Genomic DNA, 22,281 nt, shown 5'->3' on the forward strand with positions numbered 1-22,281 from the left:
TGTCCCCCCTCAGAGCCCCGTGCCCGTCCCCCCTCAGAGCCCCGTGCCTGTCCCCCCTCAGGGCGGGGCCGCTCCCGGGGCTCCCTGCCCGGCTCTGGGCTCTGGGAATCGCCTCCTGCTGAAGCCTTTTACAGCCCTCGGGAGCGCCTGGTTCGAGTGCGCTCGTTTGTGTCGAGGGTGGCGTGGCTGTCGTGAGGTGTCACGGCAGTACCTCCGGCCCGGGGGATGGAGCGAAGGCGAGAGTTGCACGGTTGGAACTGCCTCGCAGAATCGGTTGCGTTGGAAGAGACCCCTGAGAGCATCGAGTCCGCCCTGTGCCCGATGCCCACCTTGTCAGAAGGAGCCCGGAGCCCCGAGTGCCACGGCCGGGCTTTCCCGGAGCACCCCGGGCACGGCGACTCCGCCAGCTCCCTGCGCAGCCCCTGCCCGTGTCTGAGGGGCTTAAAACTTGGTCATGCGACTGAAGGTTAAAGGATGTTTGCCTCTGTTTGCTGGTACAAAATCGATGTTTCTGGAGCACCTTTCTGCTCTGAAGTTCCCTTAGATGTGAATAATCGACCCTGTCGAGATCTGCTGTGGCTCTGTAATGAGAAAACAAAAGAGGAGTATTTGAATATTTTTTTCTCTGTGCAGTTACGATTTATTTTTATGTTAGCTGGAACTCAGAACTTGACACAAATAATAATGGCAGCGCTCTCTTTTCTTAGGATTTGAAGATGTCTAAAAAGAAACTGAAGAAATTAACTGAAAAGGAAGACTCTTTGGATGGCCGGGATGACAAAGTAGGAACCAAAATATTATTACTGTTATTATCTTAATTCAATCCTCTGTGTTCAAAAGAAAAGCATGAATTGTTTAGTCGCTTTGTGATAGAAGGATGAATCCAATTTAAATAGGAGGTCATAAAGAGCAGCAGGAGGGTCGAGTTGGTCAGATAACTTATGTTTGTGTTTATGTATATAACTTAGGTTTTTCTCCAGGCCTGTGAGTAGTGTAGTTGTCAGAAAACAAGAAGCTTTTTTATTTTTGTGTGTCTTCCTGGCTGAGGAAAGTTGAGCTTAGAACTGTTACCGAAAGCACTGCTGTTTTCTGGGGTTGTTCTGTGTCTTGGATCATACACTTTTATTTTCTGATGAACCACAGGTTGTACTTTTTGCAGCATTTTCACGAGCGACTCTCAAATATTTCCTTCTAAGCACTGAGACATAAATTAATGACCAAAACTCTCAGCATATCCTGGTATCTACTTGTATCTAGTGAGTGAGCTTTCACTGAATCACTTGTAAAATGCAGATGCTACAGGGGTGATCATCTTTCTGGTCATTTCTTGCAATCTTCTTTTTTCCCCTTGAATTTTGCAAGGAGTATTTGAAGTAAGAGAGATTTTAACTGTCTTATCAAAATTTTTTTGGCAGCGTTAATAAATGAGCGTGGTATTATGACCTTATAAACTCAGTTATTCATATTAGAAACTTTTTAATCTTATAGAAAATGTTGTTCAAAGCCAAATATTTGTAGCTGGGTTTTTTTTTCTCCTGAATTCCTTAGTATTATTCAATTTGTGTTTTAACATTAACTTAGGTGTTTTGTTGTTTTTTTTTCCACTTCTGTAATACAAAGGGTAAGCACTTGGCTTAAAACTCCCTGCTTCCTCCTTATTGCCATTGCTGATGCCTCTACTAATTTGAAGAATACAAAGTGTTGCCTGATTTCAGTTTGAGGCAGCATTAAATATTGCTTTATGCAGATATTGACCAACAAAAGCAACAGTGAGAAGCCAAATATTTAGTAGCAAAAGGATGAGTAAACCTCTAATAGTGCAAGAGTTCTCCAGTGTGATCACAGGATGGATTAGAGGTGTCTTACACCCCAAACTGAGGAAAGGAACAGTAAGAAAACTTGCTTGTGATGACCAAATTAAGTGAAAATCAGAGAGTTAACAAGAGACTTTTAAGAAAAGGAAGAGATGGGTTGAAAAGAAATATTAAAAATGCCATGAAAGCTGGTGATGGTTGGGGACTAGTCCTTGAAGAGAGAAATTAGTACCTGAGCTGCTGGCAAAGTGGGTTGGATGTCACCAGGAGTTGTCCCACCAGCATCGTGAGCTCCACCTGCCCCAAGGGAGACCCTTCCCTGCCTTCCAGCCAGTGGGGGACACACCCTGGGGATATGGACATGACCTGAGGGGGCTTTGGAATTGTCTGTCATTCTCTTTTTTCTGTTGCATTGCTGACACTGATCCTACAGCTCCAGAACCAACCAACCAAGGCAGAAGTTCTCAAAATTGCCTTAATTTAGGACTCCACTGCTTTCTGCAAGCCTTTGATTTTTGAGTGGAGTGCTTTCCAGTGTGGAAGTAAACCAGCTAAGGCCTGTCTAGGTAGGAAAAATCTCTGCAGCAGTGACCTAATGGCCTCACTGAGTCAGCACACCACAAGGAGTGAATTATTTGTAAAAGGATGAACTGTCTGGAGCTTCCTTATCCCAAGTAATCCATATGTTACTGTTCCCTGTTGTAACTTCCTACACTCTGCTGTAGTTTGGGGAAAACTGAGTCATATAACACAAAGGTATATAAAACTAACTGCCATGTGGGGCAGAGTTATCCAGAGTCTGTCCTTCTGCTGCTCTCCCCTCTCTCCCAGAGCTGCTGCTCTGCCCTGCTCAGAGCTGCCTTCCCGTTATTCCGCGACATGGATGCAACATGGACACAGCAAGCAGTGATACTGCTGCTTCCTAGACAAGGAGTGTCCAAGTTCTTTGTTTGAGGACTGTCTGTACCCTTAACCAGGCCTGTGTGACCCCATTTTCATGCTGTTCCTCTGTGGTGGTACATCCCCCCATCCCTGGCCCTGCTGGAAACACCTTGGAAGCTCCTGATAAGCCTTGATGGACCCGCTGAGCGGTGAAGTGTCCCCTGACTGCACCAGCTGGGCCTGGAGGTGCTCCCTGATCCTGCCAGGAGCTGCTGGGTGGTACAGGTGGGAACAACCAGGAACATCCAGCCAAGGTGGGGAACAAAGGATGAGCCGTTATCCTTCGGAGCCTCGGTAAACCATTGACCTGGATCGCCGTCCGGGCGGAACGGCACCGCTGGGGATTGCAGCCCGAGTGGAACAGTCCCATTGTTACTGTGCTGCGGGAAAGAGCCCAGGACTTACGGACTTGGGATATGGCCAGGAGGGGAAATTGGTGATGACCAAAGTCAGGGGCCTTGTGACCCTACAAACAGTGGTCCTCAGAGCAGGATGTCTGTTGGCATTCCTGAATCCTCAGGGACCCTCACTGATGAGGAGGTGTGGGCTGATACCCCCCCACATCTCCACACTCCTCGAGGTGCATCCCTTGGCAACTGGGAAACAAAAGGATTTGATGAATGTCACTGAATTGTGGAAATTTGGACAGTACCTTCACACACATGGCAGTAGGTGTGGGACACATCTTCTGACCTGGGAATTGATCACAGGATGGATGTTGCTATCTCACATCTATAGTTAAGTCATTGTTGTACTGAACCCTGTTGAATCACTTGGTAAATGTTAAAGTACTCAATAATTAAATGCTGCTAAACCCCTTTGCACCCTTATCATTGCATCCACATCCTTTGCACCCTTTGACAGTTTCCTTAAGTAGCCAAACCACTCAATTGTGGCACCATCTTATGAAAAGTGTGTTTTATTTTAACTGCAGTTCCCTCTATAAGCCCACGATTTTTTTTTTCTTTCAGACCTCTGAGGACACAAGATCTTATAAGCACACTGTGAAAGGAGAGACAGAACTCCAGAGGTAAATTCTTGCCCTGCCATTAAATGGGACTACTTAAAAATGTAACAATCACAGACTTTTTCAATGCTGAATTGAAGAACTTTTTCAACCTTTTCATCAAATAAAACACAGTATTTTAACTAGTCTTTCTTTGGGCATTTTAAAGCTAGTGTAAAGTAAATAATAATTACTGAGTATTTTCTTTACTCTTAGGAAAACCAACTAGGAAACTTTCTTCTATCACTCCTGCTTTCTGTAGAATGTTACTATATTCCCATCAGTTGTTCCTTTTCTAAGTTCTCCAGTCAGTGCAGGACAAACAGTTTGAAAGCTGTGTGGGTTTTGACACTGGGTGACCAAGCTGACCTTTCAGGGTGACACACCTCCTTTATCATTAAACTGCTGTTAAAACTTATCTGTGTGATAAGAAGAAACTCAGCCTTGTAGGGTGTCTCTCAAACTGACAGATACCGAATGCAGAAAAGGCTTTTTCTCCATTTTTTTTGAAGCTGAAGTAACTGTACAGTGGAGAAATGTAAATCCAAAAAACGCTGTATTAAACTGTTTTAAAGGACAAATGGTGCTGCAAGTTCATATTTAAGAGCAGACCAAACTGATGCTCACAAATACTTAGCTCTAACTGCCTAAATCAAATGTAGGTGCCTTTTTTGTTGCTGTTTTGTGTTAACTGGGCTAAATTACATTGATTTTTTCGTGATGTGTCTGTAGGTCCAAACCAGAGAAAGATGGGCAAGAGAAGAAGCGACACCGAGGTTCTAGTGTTTCTCATGATGCTGATGAAAGATCCCAAGGAAAATCTCCAAATAGAAGCAAAACCCCAGACAATTCTTCAGTTAGACCTGAAAAGCAAAAGAAAGTCATTATCCAATTTAAACCCAAAGAAATTAAACACGGAAAAAGCACCCGCACTCCTGACGCAGTGACTGCGAGCAAGGAACGGAGTCGCTTGGAGGGAACAGAGAAAAGGCTCTGGTACACCTTTGAACTTCAGAGGGAGAAGGCCCTGAAGAAAAAGAGAGAGAAAGCTGAACTCTGCAAGCTCAAGTTAAAAGCAGAACAAGCCATGATAGAGAAGTTTAAGTCATCTGTGTCCGATGTGCTGCGGAAAAGGGCGGACGGCTCAAAGAAGCGCGGTGAAGATGGCAGAATTCCAAAGAAGCCACCCGGCACCTCCGTGAGGACTGTCACTAAGGAGTCGGATGTACTGTCTGGCCTTTGGGAAGAGGAGGAGGAAGAAGAATATAAGGAGTTTCCTGTGAAAAAGAGGCACGTGAGTAAACACAGAGCAACAGACTCTTCAGCCGAGACACCGCCACGATGGGACTCCCGTAAGCGCAGAAAGCACGATGCTGGTTCTCCTGAACCTTCTGGACCTTCAGGGACTGAAGAAAGGGACTTTGAAGCCACAGAAATATGTTTTAAGCAGGTAATGAGAACCCGGTTCTTTGTATTCTGCAGGTAGATATTTCGGGCTGGTTTCCAAGTGGCAGAGTTTTCCATACTCAGACTGTCTCCTTCCAGAATTCAGCCAGGTTTCATGGCTTCACCAGGGGGGTTTTTGTCATCCCAGTGTAAACCTTGATAACGTGTTCCTTGCTAAATGGTTAAACAGAGCAGAAGAGTAAAGGTCTTGCATGTTTGGGCTGTGTCTGCAGATGCTTTCACAGCTTTGCTCTGCTGCTGAGGGTGTGGAATACTTCCATTTAGGTATAAATCAACAGGAGTTTATTTCTGAGTTGACATGGTTGTATCATTTTTTAAATGAATGGACTCGAAGCAATGAAAACTTGCTGCCAGACTTGCTGGCAGAGTGATGCCAGGAGAGCTTGCTGTGGATCTGGGGTTAAATTGGTACTTTTCCTGCAGAACTTCCCGTTTGGCTGTGAGGGGTTCATTTCTGAGTTCAAGCTGAGGTGCAGAGCCAAACACAAGCTAGATCTGGAGCACGGGGTGGTTCTCTTTGTTGTTGTTCTTGTGTAACATGCCCAGAATTTTTGAGGATTTCAGTGCATGGTATGGTAGTGTGAGCCTTTTGTGTGTATGCAGAGATAGTAATTCCTTGCAAAATCATGGAATCACTGAAGTTGGAGGGCCCCTCTGGAGATCCTCCAGTCCAGCCCCTGTGCTCGAGCAGGATCAGCCAGAGCAGGTTGCCCAGGACAAAGGATGGAGACTCCACAACCTCTCTGGGCAGCCTGTTCCAGCACCTTCAACCACCCAAAAGTGGGGGTTTAATGTTCAGGTGGAATTTGCTTTGTAATCCACTGTTATTTATTTAAATGAGAGCCATCCTTCTAAGCTCTGCTGAAATGATACTGTAGATACTAAAAAACATAGAATTGGTGTTCCCTATTCAGTTCACTTGGGGCTATTCAGTGTTATTTAAAAACAACTGTAAAAGTCTGATACATGTTGTACTTTTATTCTCACTTGTTTCTAGAATTTGGGGAGCCTGTGCACATCTGAGTCCTACCAGGAAGGTGAGGTCAGAAAGCCTGTGCCTGTCCAACAGGTGAGTGATGGACCTGTTTAACACTGTACAGCTCTATCCTGGAACTCCTGACATGGGGATCACTTGCTCCTCAGTCTTCCTTGATGTTTTGTGGTGTTGGGAGGGTTTTTTTTAATCCTTCCTGCAGAACTTTGAAGGCTTTCCAGCCCTTCAGGACAGTCAGAACCCAGTAACAGACCAAGAGGTTGGTAATGCTTTAATTTAACACTTCTGAGTTGTATTAAAAAGCAAAGGCACTGAGGTTGTGTAGCTGGACAATTCCATGACCTTTCCTAGTATTTGGCATTGTTGGCTTATGATCTGCCCTTCAAAAACGTGGAGCATTTATTTTAAATGCTAAACAAACTTGCTAAAGTTTGCTAATCAGGAACTTTCTGAGATAAAGGTTGTCTTTCTGTTGTTATCTGCAAGGGGCCCTCATAGTTGCTCACATTATCCAGCTGTCTCATTTTCCATCCTCTAACTTTTTAGCTGGGAGAAAGACTTTGTTTTTAACAAGTGCCTGTGAGGAAACTCGCAGTTTATCTAGCAAAAAATGGAGCAAAGTTTTTGGGTACCAGCTAGAAAGGTCCTAAATCTTCTTTCCAGGCCATATTTTCGATGCCTCCAGTGGAGCAGAAGTTCTCATGGCTTTACATTTCCTGTACCAAGTTACTGTTTTTCATACATCATTTTGAGCCAGTTTTAACAGCATTAATGCAAAAGGATCTTTGGGGGGGGACAATTATGAAGTGATTCCTTCCAGTGGATTGCATCCATGCCCATGTTTTCCCTGTAGATGCAGATAGCTGAAGACTTGCACGTTGCCCGTGTGGAGAAGAGGATGGCACTGTCTGTAGTCCAGGCTTGTGGAGAGCTCACAAGCATGGACATTGATCTTCCAGAACAGGATTTAAATGTTTCTGCTGGTATGTCGTGGTGCTCTTTGCTCTCTGCTTGCAACTGGTAATTACAGTTGGCTGATGGTCTGAATAGGGAGTACACAACTGATTATTTCACTGCTGCTTTGTTTTCTCTTTTTTCTCTTCCCCCAGAGGCTTTTACTTCTGGTCTGAACATTCTGGTGGTGATTGACACAAACATCATGATTAGTCACCTTGAGTTTGTCAGATCCCTGAAGTCTGAGGATATACCAGGTATGTGAATCCATTGTAAGAAAAAACAGATGTTGTAAGAACTTGGAGCTGTCTGGAGAAAACCAAAGCTGGGCTCCTTCAAAGGGCAGCAGATTTCCTGCAGAGGCAGAAGGCTGGTTCTGTGAGCCCAAACAAGCTGCCTCTCATGGGAAGTCCAGCTATGGAAGTACTGTCCTTATCCCTACCTCCCTGCAGGGAATCATGGCAGACATTCCCAGGAACATGCTTGAATTCTTGGAGCTAAATAAGTCTTACCCTTTCTAAGAACATAATGCAAGCATTTCAGCCATAACTAGTGATAATTGTGTTTTCTGCTCCTTTTGGAATTTCTTGTCCTAGAAATCTAAGAACATTTGAAGTCTGGTAAGCTGTGAGTCAGTGCTGTGTTTCTGTTTGGTAAAGGTCACAGAACTGAGCAGTTTTCAGGAATTCAGGAAGCAGGTTCTGGGTTTAACATTTGGCTCTAATATGTCAGGAAGGTTTTGGTGACTTAATGTTAGCAGGTTTAGGGTTGGGCATGTCCGTTCTTGGAAGCATATTTGGAATCCAGCAGAATGTTTAGGGTGCTTCGATTCAGCTCATGAATACACTCATTCCAGCCACTTGGAAAGTGGCTTTAATCATAACTTTACTCCTCAGTAATTTTCAGGAGAGTGTCAGACCGTATTTCTCTTCCCATTTTGGGAATGGTGTTGCCTTGCCTACACTGAGTTGCCTTTTTAGAACATTGCAGCTCCCAGTTTCTGGTCCTGCACATGGAGAAGGCCACAGATTCCTGACCATTTATTACAAAGCAGATGGTTATTAATGTATTTTCTCAAAATTGCATCTCATAATGTGAATGAGACAGAAAACAGTTGAAGTGTTTGTTGTGAGTGGACCAAGTTCAGGCCATACTTACACACAAATAAACCCTTGCTGCAATATCCATACTCTTATTCCTGGCTTAGGAATGCTGATTGGCAACTGGAATAAGCCATGGCTCCTTGTTGGGATGCTTGTTTTGGCACAGTGACTGTTGTGGTCATCCAGGTGTTTGCAGCCTGTTATTTCAGCTGCTGTGTCACCTTGCTATAACATCTTAGAGCAAGTGTGTGACAAGGTAATTTGATGCAAATGTATTTTATAATATTGCTACACACTGCTGTCAGAGTGTTCTGTTGATTAAAATTGTGTCTTCCTTTTGTTTGCCTAAAATTGTCATTTTTCCATGTAATCAGTGTAGTGCCAGTTTGAGGTTGGGTTGGAAAGAGGGACCTTGGCCATTTCAGTTCTTTTTTAAATGCCAGATTCTCTTGAGCAAGGAATGTGATAACTACTGGCACAAAGAGCAGTGTGAACTTGCAAAAATATGATGTTTGAATTAAAAGTTCTCTGTAGTAGTTTGTGTGGCTCTTCAAAATATCGTTTATTGGTTGTGGTTTGTTTTTTTCCTTCCAGGTGTTGACAGACTTGCTTTAATAATTCCCTGGGTCGTCCTACAAGAGCTGGACAACTTGAAGAAGGGGAAGATGTTGCAGCATGTCCGGGACAAAGCTATCCCTGCAGTCCAGTTCATCTACAAGTGTCTCAAAAGCCAGGATTCCAGGCTGTGGGGACAGTCCATGCAGCTGGCTTCTCAAAAAATATGTAATATATGTGCAGTCACTTGGTGTGGGGTACTTCATCCTTGGAGTTCACCTAGCAGGAACCTTTAATAGAATCTTCACTGTGCAGTTTGCTAATTACAATTAGCTAATAGGTGCCAGCAGCCTTCAGAGCAGAACCAAGGCTGTGCTGTGCAAATCCCTGATTAGTGTCAGTGCCGTGTTCAGTGTGGTTTGCTCAGGGGTTTCTCAGTTTCACTTTACACTTCTCTCTCCTTGTCTGGGGGGTAATTAAATGTACAAGCAATACCCTGGCTGCAGTGAAATATTTCTTGCCCTGCCTTTTTGCAGACGGGCTGAGTGATGAGAACAACGACGACCGTGTCCTGCAGTGCTGCCTCCAGTACCAGAGCCTCTTCCCTCAGGCTGTTGTCATCCTCTGCACGTGAGTCCCTGCCTGGCCTTGGGTCTCATGCCACAGGCACTGCTTGCAAAATGAAGAGCTGTTGTGCAGTAGAGCTCTTTGAAGGGCAATCACCCCCTGAAAAGCTTAGAGTAGAGGGATATCATAAACCATGGAGACTGTAGATGTAACCACCTTCATGTCAGGCCTGAAGCAGAATTAAGTTTACTCAATATTCAATTTTAAAACTTGTTAAAGTATAGCTTTCTCAGATTTTAGCCTGGTTTCTCATATATATTACTGAAGTTACAAAATAGAAAAAAATATTTGTATTAATGATTGAGATACTTTATCACTGTTCCCAGCAAACACAGGGTTAATCTGAGGGGGAAGCTGGACATGGATTTGCTACTGCTGTTCCTGTTTTGTGAAGATAACAGCTGACTTCTGAGTGTTGATTTTCATTTGCTAGGAGCAGGTGAAGCTGTTTTTCAAGGGCTGGTGTTCCTTGGCTGTACTGTAACAACTTGCTCTGGTCTCTGCTGGAACCAGTTCCTGCCTGGTTCCAGTCCGTGGGGCTCAGACACTGGGCACCAGTTAGTTTGTTTAGGTCCACAGGAGTGGCTGCTGAAAATACCATTTCAGTCACAGTATTGGTGGTCATTTTAGGTTCTTTTGAGTAAAGAACAAGAAGTGACTTCAGAAATGCTTTTCATCCAAAAATCCCTTTATCTTCTCTCCATATAAGCAATGGGAATTTTTGAGAAAGCGCTAAATCCAACTTTGTCCTGTGTCTTTGGAGTAGTTCTGCTGGAGCAGAACCTCAGGGCAGCATCTGGGATAGTGATTTGGACAGTAGAACAGTTAAAAAGGGTCTCAAAAATGAGAATTAACTGTAGCAATCAAATGAGATTGCTGTCTTATTGCCTTTTTTGCTTTAAGATCATAGAAACCAGGCATCATCGCTGCAGTATTTATAGCTGTTGTTTTCTTAAAGCAAACCTAGAGCCTGAAACACTTTTCAGTATGTTTCTAATTTCTTTTCAGAAAAGATGCTTTCCTTAATTTTCTAGTTTAATTTTCTGATCTGCTTCTAATTGCTTGAGGAAAAAAAAGTCATACATAATGAAGTTCACAAAGCAAGTTTTCCAGATGTGTGTTGCTTTTATTACTTTTATGTCAGCAGTTCATTCTCTCTTCTCCTAGGGATGACAAAAATTTATGTAATAAAGCCATTGTGAGTGAGGTCAAGGCATTCTGCAAAGCTGATTTGGTCACTGCTCTGCAGAATGTGAACGTGAACAGGCCCCAGAGCTGTGGGGAACAGCAGCCAAAACGTGGTGAGTTTGTTGGATGTAACAGTTCCTACTCTAATTTCAATTTTCCTGTGCTTTGAATCCTTAGGAATACTTTTTGTTTGGGGCACATTTGTTGTTTTCAAAGGTACATGGTTTTCTGAAAGTTTGAGACCTTTATTCAAGCATCTGTCTCAGAGTTCTAGGAAATTCAAATATGATGTATTTTTGTTTTATAGAGAAAAACACAGCACGAATTTCCTGTGTTTAGAGTCATTTAAAAATTACCCTGAACCTTTTAGGACTGGAAGAGGTTCTTCATTTTGTCAAAATTTGCAATGTTAAGGAGCGATTGTCTTAAACTTGGTGATAACCCCACTGGCTGTACATAATCTGAGATATTTAAGGAAAAAGGAAGTGTGGAGTAATATCACAAATTAGTAATGCTCTGGGGTTAGTAGCTCATAATTAAAAATGCCCCCAGTACAAGTGGATATAACTAGAAATACTTGAAACCTGTTTAGGTGTAGCCCATCTGCTTTATAAAAATATATAAATAAATATATAAATACAAAATTTATTGTATTTATATAAATATAAAATGCAGTCTGCATTTATGGGGATGAGTTCTCTGTGTACTGTCAACACAAATTAGATACAGAAACAGTTGCAATAAATACCTTTTACATCACTGGTTTGGCAGATACAGAATTTGAGAAGACACAAGGAGGTGATGCTGGGTTTACTGCTCAGTTCCCAAATGTGCTTCCAGACCTTGAGAAGAACTTAGGAGAAGCTTTGTCTTGTATTTTGGAGACTGAAATGAAACTTGCATTCGGAAACCTGTGGATGGAGGTGGGTTTTATATCATCTTCCTTGATGTTTCAAGTATGAAGAAGTTTAAATGTCCTTAATATTTTAATGATAGTAATACCTGTGCTAAGCCAAACAGCTCAGTTATCCAGTTCACTGCCAGTGGACAACTCAGGGTTCATTTCTAATATTTCATTTGTTCTATTTGACCAGTAATGACTGTGCAGTATTTTAACAGAATTTTAATAATGCAGTGGCAGAGATGCTGGCTGCTCAGTGTGAATTTTCAGAATACTTTTTATTAGTTGCATTAAAATTCTATTTATTTCAGCTTTTCCAGTCTGGGTAAATCACTGCATTGTATTTATGTCCTGCAAGAAATCATTCCATCACATCCTGTGTAATCCTGGGGCTCTTCTTGCAGGCATTTCTTCCCCACCACAACAGATGTTTTTAGATACCTTGTGGATAAAATTGCTCACAGCTCAGTTGATTACAGTGCAGATACAGAATTACAAGGGTGTTAATGAGAACCTCCAAACACCCTTTCAAAAGTATTTTAAACAGAAATTGTACCCAAGGACCAGGCACTATAAATTGTCCATGCTTTGGTTTAGATTCCATTTCATAGCTGGTGGGGGTTAATTACAAGTTTAAATTTCTTGCAGATAAGCCTCTGTGGCTTTAAAAAAACCCAGAAAGTCATGGGATGACAGTTAAGCTTTTGGTCACTTCTGTTTAACTTAGTTCATTTCTGTTGACATCTCTTCAAACTCTGGTTTCACTTGATACTCATAAATTTCAATTTTTTGCAATACATACATGTTACTTCATGTGTATGCAGTCAGCAATTTTTATTTTTATTTTTTAGCAATACTAGAAAACCAAAGGCATATTTATTGTTGTTCTGGCTTTTGTGCACAAGTAACACATTAGATCACTTTGAGATAACCCAGGAGCATTTGGATTTTGTTTTAGAGGAAAGAGGAACCAAAAATTATGGGAGTGATTGTACATTGTACATGAGCATCACTGTTCAACCCATGCTGCTGAATCAAATCTTTATTTAATAGATAAACTCGTTACATGTGAATAAAGCCTTATTTCTGAGGAATCACTGAAACTCTACTTCAGCAATCACAAATCATCCATTAGGGCAGAACAGAGAGAGTGGAGCAGTTGTGGAATGCACAGGAATAGGTGTAAATGAAAAGCAGCCTTTGAATTTATAACGTGTTCTCTTTCAGATCCTGTATCTGAAGCCACCATGGACATTAGTAAACCTGCTGAAGTGTTATAAAAAACACTGGATGGCTGTTTTTGGTTATGTGGTGCCAAGGGGTTTACTTTCAACTGTTGAGTGTCTCTCTAAACACCTTTGTACAGGTAAAAATCCTGGAGAATGTTAATTGTAAACTTGTAAAAAGCCTCACTGTTCTGGTTATAGTTACAGATTCTGTGTATTAATGGTTGCCAAAGTCTCTGAACTATTTTGAAAAAGCAAATTATCCTTTTCCCTCCTTTGCCCTCGTGTTATGTGGGCAAATAATCTACAAATGATCTATTGCCAAAAAAATTATGGAGTAGCAAAAGACACTTGATGTGGCAGATGAGGACAGGGAGGTTTGTTTTCCAAAAAAGCCAACAAAAAAACCCCCACAAACCTTTGACTTGTTTAAAGATGTCTTTTAAGATTTGATTTTATCAGATGTTCCTGTTAAACTCCCCCAGAGGGTGGTTGGCACTGCCCAGGCTCCCCAGGGCAGTGGGCACAGCCCCAAGGCTGCCAGAGCTCCAGGAGGGTTTGGACAATGCTCTGAGGGACAGGGTGGGATTGTTGGGGTGTCTGTGCAGGGCCAGGGGTTGGACTGGATGGTCCTTGAGGGTCCCTCCCAGCTCAGGCCATTCTGTGGTTCTGCCTCTCTTGGGATATTTGAGTATTAAATTTGCCTGCCAAGACTGATAACTCCTAACATTTATTTTTTTTCCTCTTATATTGCTGTCTAAACATCAGATAAACCATTTGACTCCTCAACAGTGCGTGTCTTGCTCCAGGAATCCAAAAAATTACTCCATGCTTTCAGCTCGAGGTCGGACTACAACGGTGTCCTGCCCCAGGCTTACACTGCACTGACCAAGCTGTGGGAGAGGCTGGCAGAGGTGAGAGGAGCTCCAGTGCTTGTTCACCTCAGGTTCTTCCATGGTTATATTACAAACCTGGCTTAGGTTTCTTAATTATTCCCACCATTTCCACTAAGTTTTGCAGGAAATGTTGTCGCTGGTGTCTTTTCAGAGTGAACAGACCCTAACTTTAATTTTCACATGGTGACTCTCTGTAGATATTTGGGAGGCTCCTTTTTCCCCCCAGTATTTGTGTTAGTATTGGGAGGGTGACTGAGAAACATTATTTTGTCTTAGCTTTCTGTTGCATTTGTAGCTGATGGGCCTTAAAGATTAAATTGCTGTTTCTCCTTCTGGAGAAAGAATCCCACACTATGAGTCCCTCACTACTGCTCTTGGTGTGTAGAAGTGTTCTAGTTTTCTGAAGTTAGAAACCAAATACATTCATGATTTGTTTGCTGAACTGTTTTATAAGGTGAGGGCAGACAGTGAGCAGCATTTATCAGAAGACATCATGGTTCTTTCAGAAAATGCTGAAAAAATGGAAGCCACGACACCCAATCTGCCAAACCCTGAAGAGAAAGAGTTACATCCAAGCTTTCATGTGGCTCAGGAAAGCAGGCACCAGGAAATCTGGTCGGTCCTTGAGGGTGTTTGGAACACAATGAACCTGTACAGGTAAAGCTAAAGGAGCTCAGAACTTCGACAGAACCCTAAATAATTTTCAAACAAGCACACTTAAAAATTGAGCTTTTTTCCCCCCACTATTTTAGAATAAAATCTATTGATAATTAATCAAAATCAAACCCAAAAACCCCACAAAAAATCACACAACCTGTCACACAAAGAAGTTGGGAGCATGCAAATTATGTCCTTCTGCTGCTCTATTGTGGGCAGCAACTGAAATAAATTGCCTTGGAAAATGTTGTTGAAAACCCCAGAAATGTGAGACATTCATGGAAATCTCATATTTATCCATGAAAAGAGGCATTCAAGCTCCAAGATTTCTTGTGGTTATTTCTTTCCAAATCCAGTGGAGGTGTACGAAATTCTTTACCTTATTTTTAACCTTTAATCAGTTTGAAATAGAAAACGTTTTCTTGTGAAGCAAAATCCTTCACTGAATAAAATCCAACTGCAGAGTTTAGGGATGAATTTCCTTTCTCATGGAAACTCAGAATTGCAGGAAATGAACCCCTTTTCCATCTGGGTGTTTTACCATTGCTTTTAGTTCGGTTATTTTGTTCTGAGACTGTTTTACACAACATGGGTTTAGTATAAGTTTACATTTGATCTAGTTTTTTAGTAGACCAAATATAATGCACACAACAGATACTGAGTTTCTCTGCACTCTGAGGATTTTTATTAACTGCTTTCCTCTGTCTCTTCTTTGTTTCTTTTTACTTTTAGTATTGAAATATTCCAGAAGTTGGACCCCAGTGCAGTGACTATGGCTGCAAAGTCTTCATTTGAGGAAGCTTTTTTAGGCCTGCAGAAGCTGTTGGCAGCTGTGAAGGATATCCAGGAAGGAATTAGTAGGTGAGCATTCCATCTGGGGCAGAAAAGTGAGTAACAGTCACTTGAAGTCCCTAAAAGTCACTGAAATATTTCAATACCAAACCACACTTGAGCTCTGTATGCTTAGTTATGTGATTCCCAGTGGAAATCTTGGTGTCAAGGCTACATAGAACCATCTCTTGGTAGCCAAAGAACATGAAACTGTTGCAGACATTGAGATCTCTTGCAGGGAATTTTCTCTTCTGTGGGAGGAGAGCCCTGGGATTTGTTTTTCCATGTTTGATGCCAAGCAGGTCAGTTCTGCTCCGAGGGTAACTGGAGCTGGGACATGATTAATACATCAGCTCTGATGTATTAATCAGCAGCAGCAACTTTGAATAATCAAAGCAGCAGCTTTGAATAATTCAGAGCATTGGCTTGCCAAGGCCCCATGGAATGGGGCAAATCTCCAGTGTGGTGAAGGACACAACGTTTTGGGGCTTTGTTCCCAATTCCACAGTGTTCTTCAGGAGTCAGAACCCGTGTCCCAGCCCTGACAATGAGCAGCAGCTGCACTCTCCATTTAGGAAGGATCATATTCCCTCTGCCTTCGTAGAATCACAGAATTCCAGCATGGTTTGGGTGGGAAGGGACCTTAAAACTCATCCACCCCCTGCCATGGGCAGGGACACCTTCCACCAGCCCAGGTTGCTCCAAGCCCCGTCCAACCTGGCCTTGGACACTTCCAGGGATCCAGGGGCAGCCACAGCTTCTCTGGGCAACCTGTGCCAGGGCCTCCCCACCCTCACAGGGAACAATTCCTTCTTAATATCCCATCTAAAACTGCTCTGTCAGTGTGAGGCCAGTCCTCCCCCATTTCTCCAAGAGAGCAGAATAATAAAATTGACGTTTCAGGAGGAATAAGGAATTTCCTGGGTAATCTTACTCCTTTTTTTTACAGCAGTGTAGTATAAATCCATTCAAAGAATCGTCTTTCAAAGAGAAATGATCTGAGTATTATGAAAGTAGAGACAGAAAAATATTGGTAGAAACATGAGCTGGAGCAACTTGGTGCCAACAGGTTCATTTTATTGCTAGTGGGTTTCTTTCTCTAAGAAAATTGTTCTAATTAAGCAGGTTACTGCTAAACTTTGCTTTTTTCATTCCAATCCCAAAGTTTTTGCAGCAAATCCTATGGTATCAATTTATAGCCACGGTGGCTGAGATTTCCTGGGATTATGGTGCTTGGGGATGGTTGTTTCTGCCTTACAGAGGTGCAAAATGTTACATTTTAGTGAAAGCTCCTCACCTCCCACCTTCCCCCTTATGGGAGAGCTGTGTAACAGTGAAACCTGAAGTGCACAGGATGATTCCTTGGAATGGAGAGTGTTCCTGGAGGTTTCCCTTTGGAAAGGATGTGCAGGTTTGCAGTAGGTGGCATCGTGGAGCAAAAAATGGGGAGAATCTGCACCCAGGGCTCTGCTGCTCTGGCCTGGAGTGCAGGGGTTTAAGGGACCTGGAGACTTCTGAGTGGGGCTTCCAAAGAGTCAGAAACCAGATTTAGGACTCCTTGTACGTTTCTATGGGAATTAAAGCAAAAGTTGTGAAGTCTTCCTGGAATCCCAGACTGGTTTGGGTGGGAAGGGACCTTAAAGCTCTTGTTCCACCACCTGCCCTGGGCAGGGACACCTTCCACTGGAAGGTGAGAACCTTCTCACTTCCATTTTGCTCTAAAACTTGATTTCTGTCCTTGATTTCTGAAAAAATACCTTTTGGTGACTTACAGTTAAATTATATGGTAGCAGAAAAGGAGGCCCTGGATAAAAAGTAGTGCAGAATCTCCAGTTTGAATATTTGGAGCTTTTAGTGCTAAAATGCTAATGGTTTCTGTGTTCCCTTTGGGTCCTTGCTACCCAGAACAAAGAGTGGGAGACACCTTGTGAAAGTTTGGAAGTCTGGCAATGAAATTATCCTGAAAGTTCAGCTGCATTAAAAGTTTAGATTTTCAGAGTGTTGGAAACAATTAGAAAAGCACAATGACACTTGTTGAGATAAATGTGTGTGAGATGCCCTTAGTCAGAAAAAAAGACTCCACTGGTGGCACTGCTCCAGCTGCTCAGGCTTGATGAGCAGAACATGGTAAGGACAGATACAGATGTTAAAAAAAACAACCAAAAAGGCTGCTTGATGGAAGTTGTCAAATTAACAGCTTTTTATATCTTACCCTTTTCTTCTTTGGACATTTTTAATTTTATCTTGGCTTCTTCCTCTGACAGCACTGGGAGCAGAATGGGATTTAAATTGCAAAATTCTGCGTGCCAGAAATGTCTGACAGTGCTTCAGCTCTAAAACTGAGACAATAATTCTATGGTTAGCAACTATATGTCATTACTAATCATGAAGAAGGATTATTAAACTCTGAAATTTAAGTCAGGTAAAATTGTGAGACCATGACACGTTTTTAAATAGTATTTCTGAGTGTTTATATTTGTGTTTGAGTTGGGTATTATTTGGAAGCAGTTAATTAAGGGACCTAATTTAAGGTCTCTTAAATGAAATCTTTAAAATAGTTGACATTTTCCCTTGGCTGATTAGATCTGATTCCAAGGTTTATAGGGAAATTTTACATGTCTTCATGTTTCCTGCCAAGTTCCTTTGAGATAAATCCTTGTTCTTAGAAAAGAAAGAAAATTCAGCCTTTGGTGAATTGATACACTTATTTCTAGTTGGATTTTTTTTCCATCTGTTGGCTAAGAAATAATTGTTTTGGCTAAGAAATAATTGTTTTGTTCCTGTGCCAGCTTTAAAATCCCTCACGTCCTCTTAGATACAATCCTCATAAATATTTATACTAATATAGTATCAGCTGTAAAAAATATTTGCCCTGCTCACTGCAGGAAGGAACCTGAATTCTGCTCTCTAATATTTTATCTAAATGGAATTTCTCTCCCACTCCCAATGGTTTGGAAAACACTGGCTTAGACAAGGGCTCCAGGAACATTTGTAAATCAGAAGTGTAATTTTTGAAGATCTCAGCAGTGCAGGGGGGGCTGTTCCTGTCTCAGAAGTGCTCACTGAACGTTGGCATTAAATCCTTTAGCAGTGGTTCTGCAGTTTAACTCAGTTCTGCAGTTCTGCAGAGGGACAGAAACTGATTTCATCAAAGGAATCGAGATTTCTTTTTCTTGGTGTCCAGGGAGGGAATTGTCCTTCCCTCAGGCTGCCAGGGCAGGGATCTGTGTCAGGAAGAAAGGGAAGCTTTGCCCTGGAAAAATCCCTGAATTTCCCGCCAGGTTCCCCCTTCTGTTTGAGAAGTTCATTTGCTGATTCTTTCAGAGAGGTTTTACTTTTTCCCAAATGTGTTGGCAGGAGTGAGGAACCACATCCTGAGCTCTCTCCTGTCCATCTCTTCCAATCCCTTACACTTTGTGCATGAGTTTGGCATCAGATGAAGGACAGGGGAGGAACATCTGGAGTGGTTTGGGAAGCTCTGTTGCTTATGAGATAAAAGCATCAAGAGTGACTCTCTCCTTTGTCCTTTCTGGCCCCAGAACAACATTTAACCTCCCTTTTGGAGCAGGTATCCACAGGCACTTGCTGTGTCCATAACATTCTCTGCCTCCCATGCTGAATATTTCCAGGAAACTGTAGAACCACTCTGGAGTCTTTAGGTTGATCAATAAATTGCATTTTAGTGGCAGTGCAGCTTCTGTGTCACCCCTCCTTGCCAACCCCTGCTGAGAGCATGACTTGGATTCATTAAAGTTGAATTTCATCCTGTGGGCTGTTGTAGTTTGGTTTGGCTGTGCTGACAGAAAGGCAAAAAAAGGGGAAAAAAAAGAGGATTTGCACCCTCTGCTTTTGAAACAGAGTTTAGACAGAGAAGCAGTGGATGGTTATTTACACATTTTATTTTGGGTTTTTTTCCCAAAGAACCAGAGGCACAGTGGGTTTGTCCACCCACCTGAGGTCTGGGAGCTTGCAGGGAACTTTTGGTGATAATTCCTATGTAAAATCATGATGGAAATAAGCACTGAAGTTCCTAGTTCAGTAAATCCTGTGCTGTGTCATGGGCTCCCAGCCTGCTTCAAGTACAGTGTCTTTTAACTGGATTTTCAACTTATGCCTTTAGTTTTCCAGTTTTTCAGTTCCTCATTAATTCACTTATAAAGGCTTACAGCTTGCAAAGGGAGGGAGGGGAGAATTTGGGCACTTTCCCATGGGAAAGTAAATGGAACTTCTCAGAAAGGGTTTTTTTTTTCCAAACTTGGTCATTATCTTAATGATTATTGACCTATTTAAAACTTCAGAGGCAGAATTTTGTCAGCATTTCGTAGTATATATCAAGTGTTCTGTGTGTTTCCATGTGGATTTGAGGTACATTTTGCAGCATTTAGGAGGGTCCTGCTTTTCCTGGGGAATGCAAATGAAGTTCCACTGAGCTGGAACTGAATTGTAGCTGCTCAAGCAGAGAAGGATAATTAATTTGGGGAGAAAACCCAGTTCCTTATTGGATCAGAGTTGGGAAAGGCTGTCCCCTGAGGTTCTTCCTAAAGCCACATCCCTTCAGCTGCCACACCCCACAGTCCCTGGGCAGTACTGGGTGGGAATTATTAGCAGAAGTAGGAAAAATGGGAAGGGAATGGGAGTTTGAAGGGAAGGAGTTAAAGCTGGAGCTGCTGGGGGAAAGCTGGGTGGGTGTCCTGTGTGGCTCTGCTGTGGCTCCACATGAATCCAGCAGGACTTTGCTGATGGGCAACAAAAGGCTTCTAATTATTGCTGGGTTTCTTCCCTCCTCGGGGAGGAATCGCCCACGAGAAACATGGATTGCATTTGTAATGAGGAAAAGCCTCTGGAGAAGGTCCTCACAGAAATAATAAGCTCTTTAATTCTTTTAGAGGAGGCAAAGGAAAAATTCTTCAAAGTTCATAATTTCTTTTTTGTTTAAAGAAAATAATTAGATTTTTTTTCCCCCTTGAAGCATTTCTGACTATTTTTTTAACCCTTTCACAGAATCCTTTTACACTTGCTTTAAAAAAAAACCCAAACTTTTATCTTTCAGAATTTTGAGCCCAACAAGCAGTTTCCAAGATATTTGGACCCTCTATAACTTCCTCAGAAGACACGAGGTAGGACGTTTTATGGGTCACTTCCCTCACACTTGTTATTTCCAGGAGCTCTGAGGTTGTGTCTCATCACTCTGTTTCCATTTCTATTTTGTTTATTTGCCCTTATTTATTAGGTGTTGAAACATAAAGATACATTTTTGGTTGGCACCTGCCAAATGAACTCAGATTTCTCCCAGTTCTTTGTGTGACTTTCTGAGCACTTATTTGGTGTGAACGAGTCTCTGTTGAGAGTAAAAAGCCTTGAAATGAGTGTTTGCAGTAGAATATGTTTCTATTTAGTGTATTCCATATTTCAGAGGCTTTCAGTGCTCTACTATACAGGAAAATATATTTGGGCTTGGGACCTGTACATGTATTTTTTGCATTGATGTGATCTATCTTCATTTGAGGGGGGATGTATATGTATATACTCATAACTACTGGGTAAATTAGGAGAGGAGGAAGAGTTATTTAAGGTCTTTCAGGTTTGCACAGAAATGGTTAGAAAATGAAGCTGGAGTTTGTAATATTTGATTTTATAGCACATAGGATGACTTCTTTAATGTACTCTCTCACCCTGAGAGCTGTTAGGTAATACATTACCTGTATGTGATACCAGCTGTACATATCTATATACACAGGTACAGATATCTTGGAGATGTGGTACTTGATAAATTACTATATTCCTCCTTTGTTTTAGGTGAATAACAGTCTGAAATTCACTGCTGAGGAGCTTTATGGGTGTGTTTCCCAGGAGTTGTACAGGTAAGGCAGTGCCTGACCACACGGGGGGGTTGAGGCAGCGTTTGGACATGGATTAGCATGGATTGAACGTGCCTTTTATCATGGATTAACCAAGGTCCCCTGAGAGAAATCACGTGGGCAAATCCAAAACCCCCTTTGTAGGAGGGGCAGGGGGAGAATGAGTGGGGATTGGGTTTTTTTGTTTTATTTCCTGAGGAGGGAGGAGCAGCAGAGACACCACAACCCCCATTCCCATCCCCCTGCAGCACCGGGAGGGGAGGGAATCGGGAGCAGGGAATCAGGGGTGAGGTTGGGCCCAGGAAGAAGGGAGCAGTTTGGAGATTTGGGTTGATTTCTCTTTCTCCTGCTGTGATTCCATTGGGAACTCATCCAGGTGATTTTCCCGAGTCACAGTGGTGACTGGTGAGTCTCTCCTGTCCTTCTGTGACATTGTCCTCCCCTGTCCAGCTGAGGAGGGCAGTGACAGTGGCTTTGGTGGGCACTGGTCAAACACCACATGGATGGATTAGAAGTCGATCCAAGTGAAAAAAACAATTCTGGCTGTTGGCCAGAAGGAGAAGAGGGGGTGGAAATTTGTGCTCAGCAGAGTAGAGAACAGAAGTACTTGGGAGGCTGGTCTGGCTCAGGCTGCACTTGTGGAACTCAGGGATGGGTATTTTCCTCTTTTTTTGAGGAGCAGCTTTTAAATGGTCTTTTGAGAAATAATCTCTTGGAAACCAAAGTTATGGAATGTTTACATGTGATCAGGTTTGGATCCCTCTTTTGAGGGAAAGGTGTAAATCATAAATGAGTGTAGGCAAGAGACTTGTTTTGGGTGTAAATACAGTGTATGCAAATATGAAAGATGGTTTGAATGGAACCTTCCAGAATCCCCAGTGTGTCCAGAAAGCTGGAGGATGTGACTGACTCCTCCACCTTCCCCTGACCCAGGGAAAGGGAGCAGAGCTCTGCCTGCTGCAATTGCAGGGTGGCTGTTTTAAGGCATTTATATAAAAGTCACTGCTGCTTGTTGAGCTTTATGGAGATTTCCTTCTTGAAAACTTTTCCAGGAATATTTGGAAAGATTCCCGTCTGTGTGATGGGTCCACTGTGCCCTAACTGTTGTCTCTTCCCTAGGGAAAGGCTGGAAGTTGGTTGCTGCCAGCTGGCACAGCTGGAGCAGACCCTGGAGCAGTGCCAGGTGTCGGCGCACAGGGAGGCCGAGAGCAGGGGCTGGCTGTGACTCCGGGGGCTGGGACATCCCCGGGCTGGGACATCCC

General features: G+C 42.6%; 1 protein-coding gene across 5 annotated transcripts; it reads left to right on the top strand.

The window, feature by feature from the left end:
* The first annotated feature begins 685 nt into the window (after nt 1–685).
* SWT1 (SWT1 RNA endoribonuclease homolog) lies at nt 686–22,275 on the top strand. 5 transcript variants are annotated; one of them, XM_018083840.2, is made up of 17 exons: nt 686–782; nt 3,728–3,786; nt 4,495–5,212; nt 6,227–6,298; nt 7,077–7,206; nt 7,333–7,434; nt 8,875–9,063; nt 9,372–9,465; nt 10,630–10,763; nt 11,413–11,573; nt 12,779–12,917; nt 13,546–13,691; nt 14,128–14,330; nt 15,063–15,191; nt 20,212–20,278; nt 20,958–21,022; nt 22,139–22,275. In XM_018083840.2, the coding sequence occupies exons 1-17, from the start codon at nt 717–719 to the stop codon at nt 22,242–22,244; spliced, it is 2,580 nt and encodes an 859-aa protein (XP_017939329.1). In that variant the 5' UTR covers nt 686–716; the 3' UTR covers nt 22,245–22,275. The 5 variants fall into 5 exon arrangements, with proteins under 5 accessions (XP_017939329.1, XP_017939332.1, XP_017939330.1 ...); XM_018083843.2 differs by having other exon boundaries at nt 13,570–13,691; XM_018083841.2 differs by having other exon boundaries at nt 11,422–11,573.
* Nucleotides 22,276–22,281: the final 6 nt, after the last annotated feature.

Source organism: Manacus vitellinus, unplaced genomic scaffold, assembly GCF_001715985.3.
Source record: "Manacus vitellinus isolate BGI_N305 unplaced genomic scaffold, ASM171598v3 scaffold_68_pilon, whole genome shotgun sequence".
Lineage (NCBI taxonomy): Eukaryota > Metazoa > Chordata > Aves > Passeriformes > Pipridae > Manacus > Manacus vitellinus.

What these genes read in the sequence shown, in the direction of transcription:
- SWT1 (XM_018083840.2), top strand. Translation starts at nt 717, where the DNA reads ATGTCTAAAAAGAAACTGAAGAAATTAACTGAAAAGGAAGACTCTTTG. An exon ending in GAAGTCTGAGGATATACCAG is followed by an intron (nt 7,435 to 8,874) that starts GTATGTGAATCC and finishes TTTTCCTTCCAG; the next exon opens with GTGTTGACAGACTTGCTTTA. An exon ending in GCTGGCTTCTCAAAAAATAT is followed by an intron (nt 9,064 to 9,371) that starts GTAATATATGTG and finishes GCCTTTTTGCAG; the next exon opens with ACGGGCTGAGTGATGAGAAC.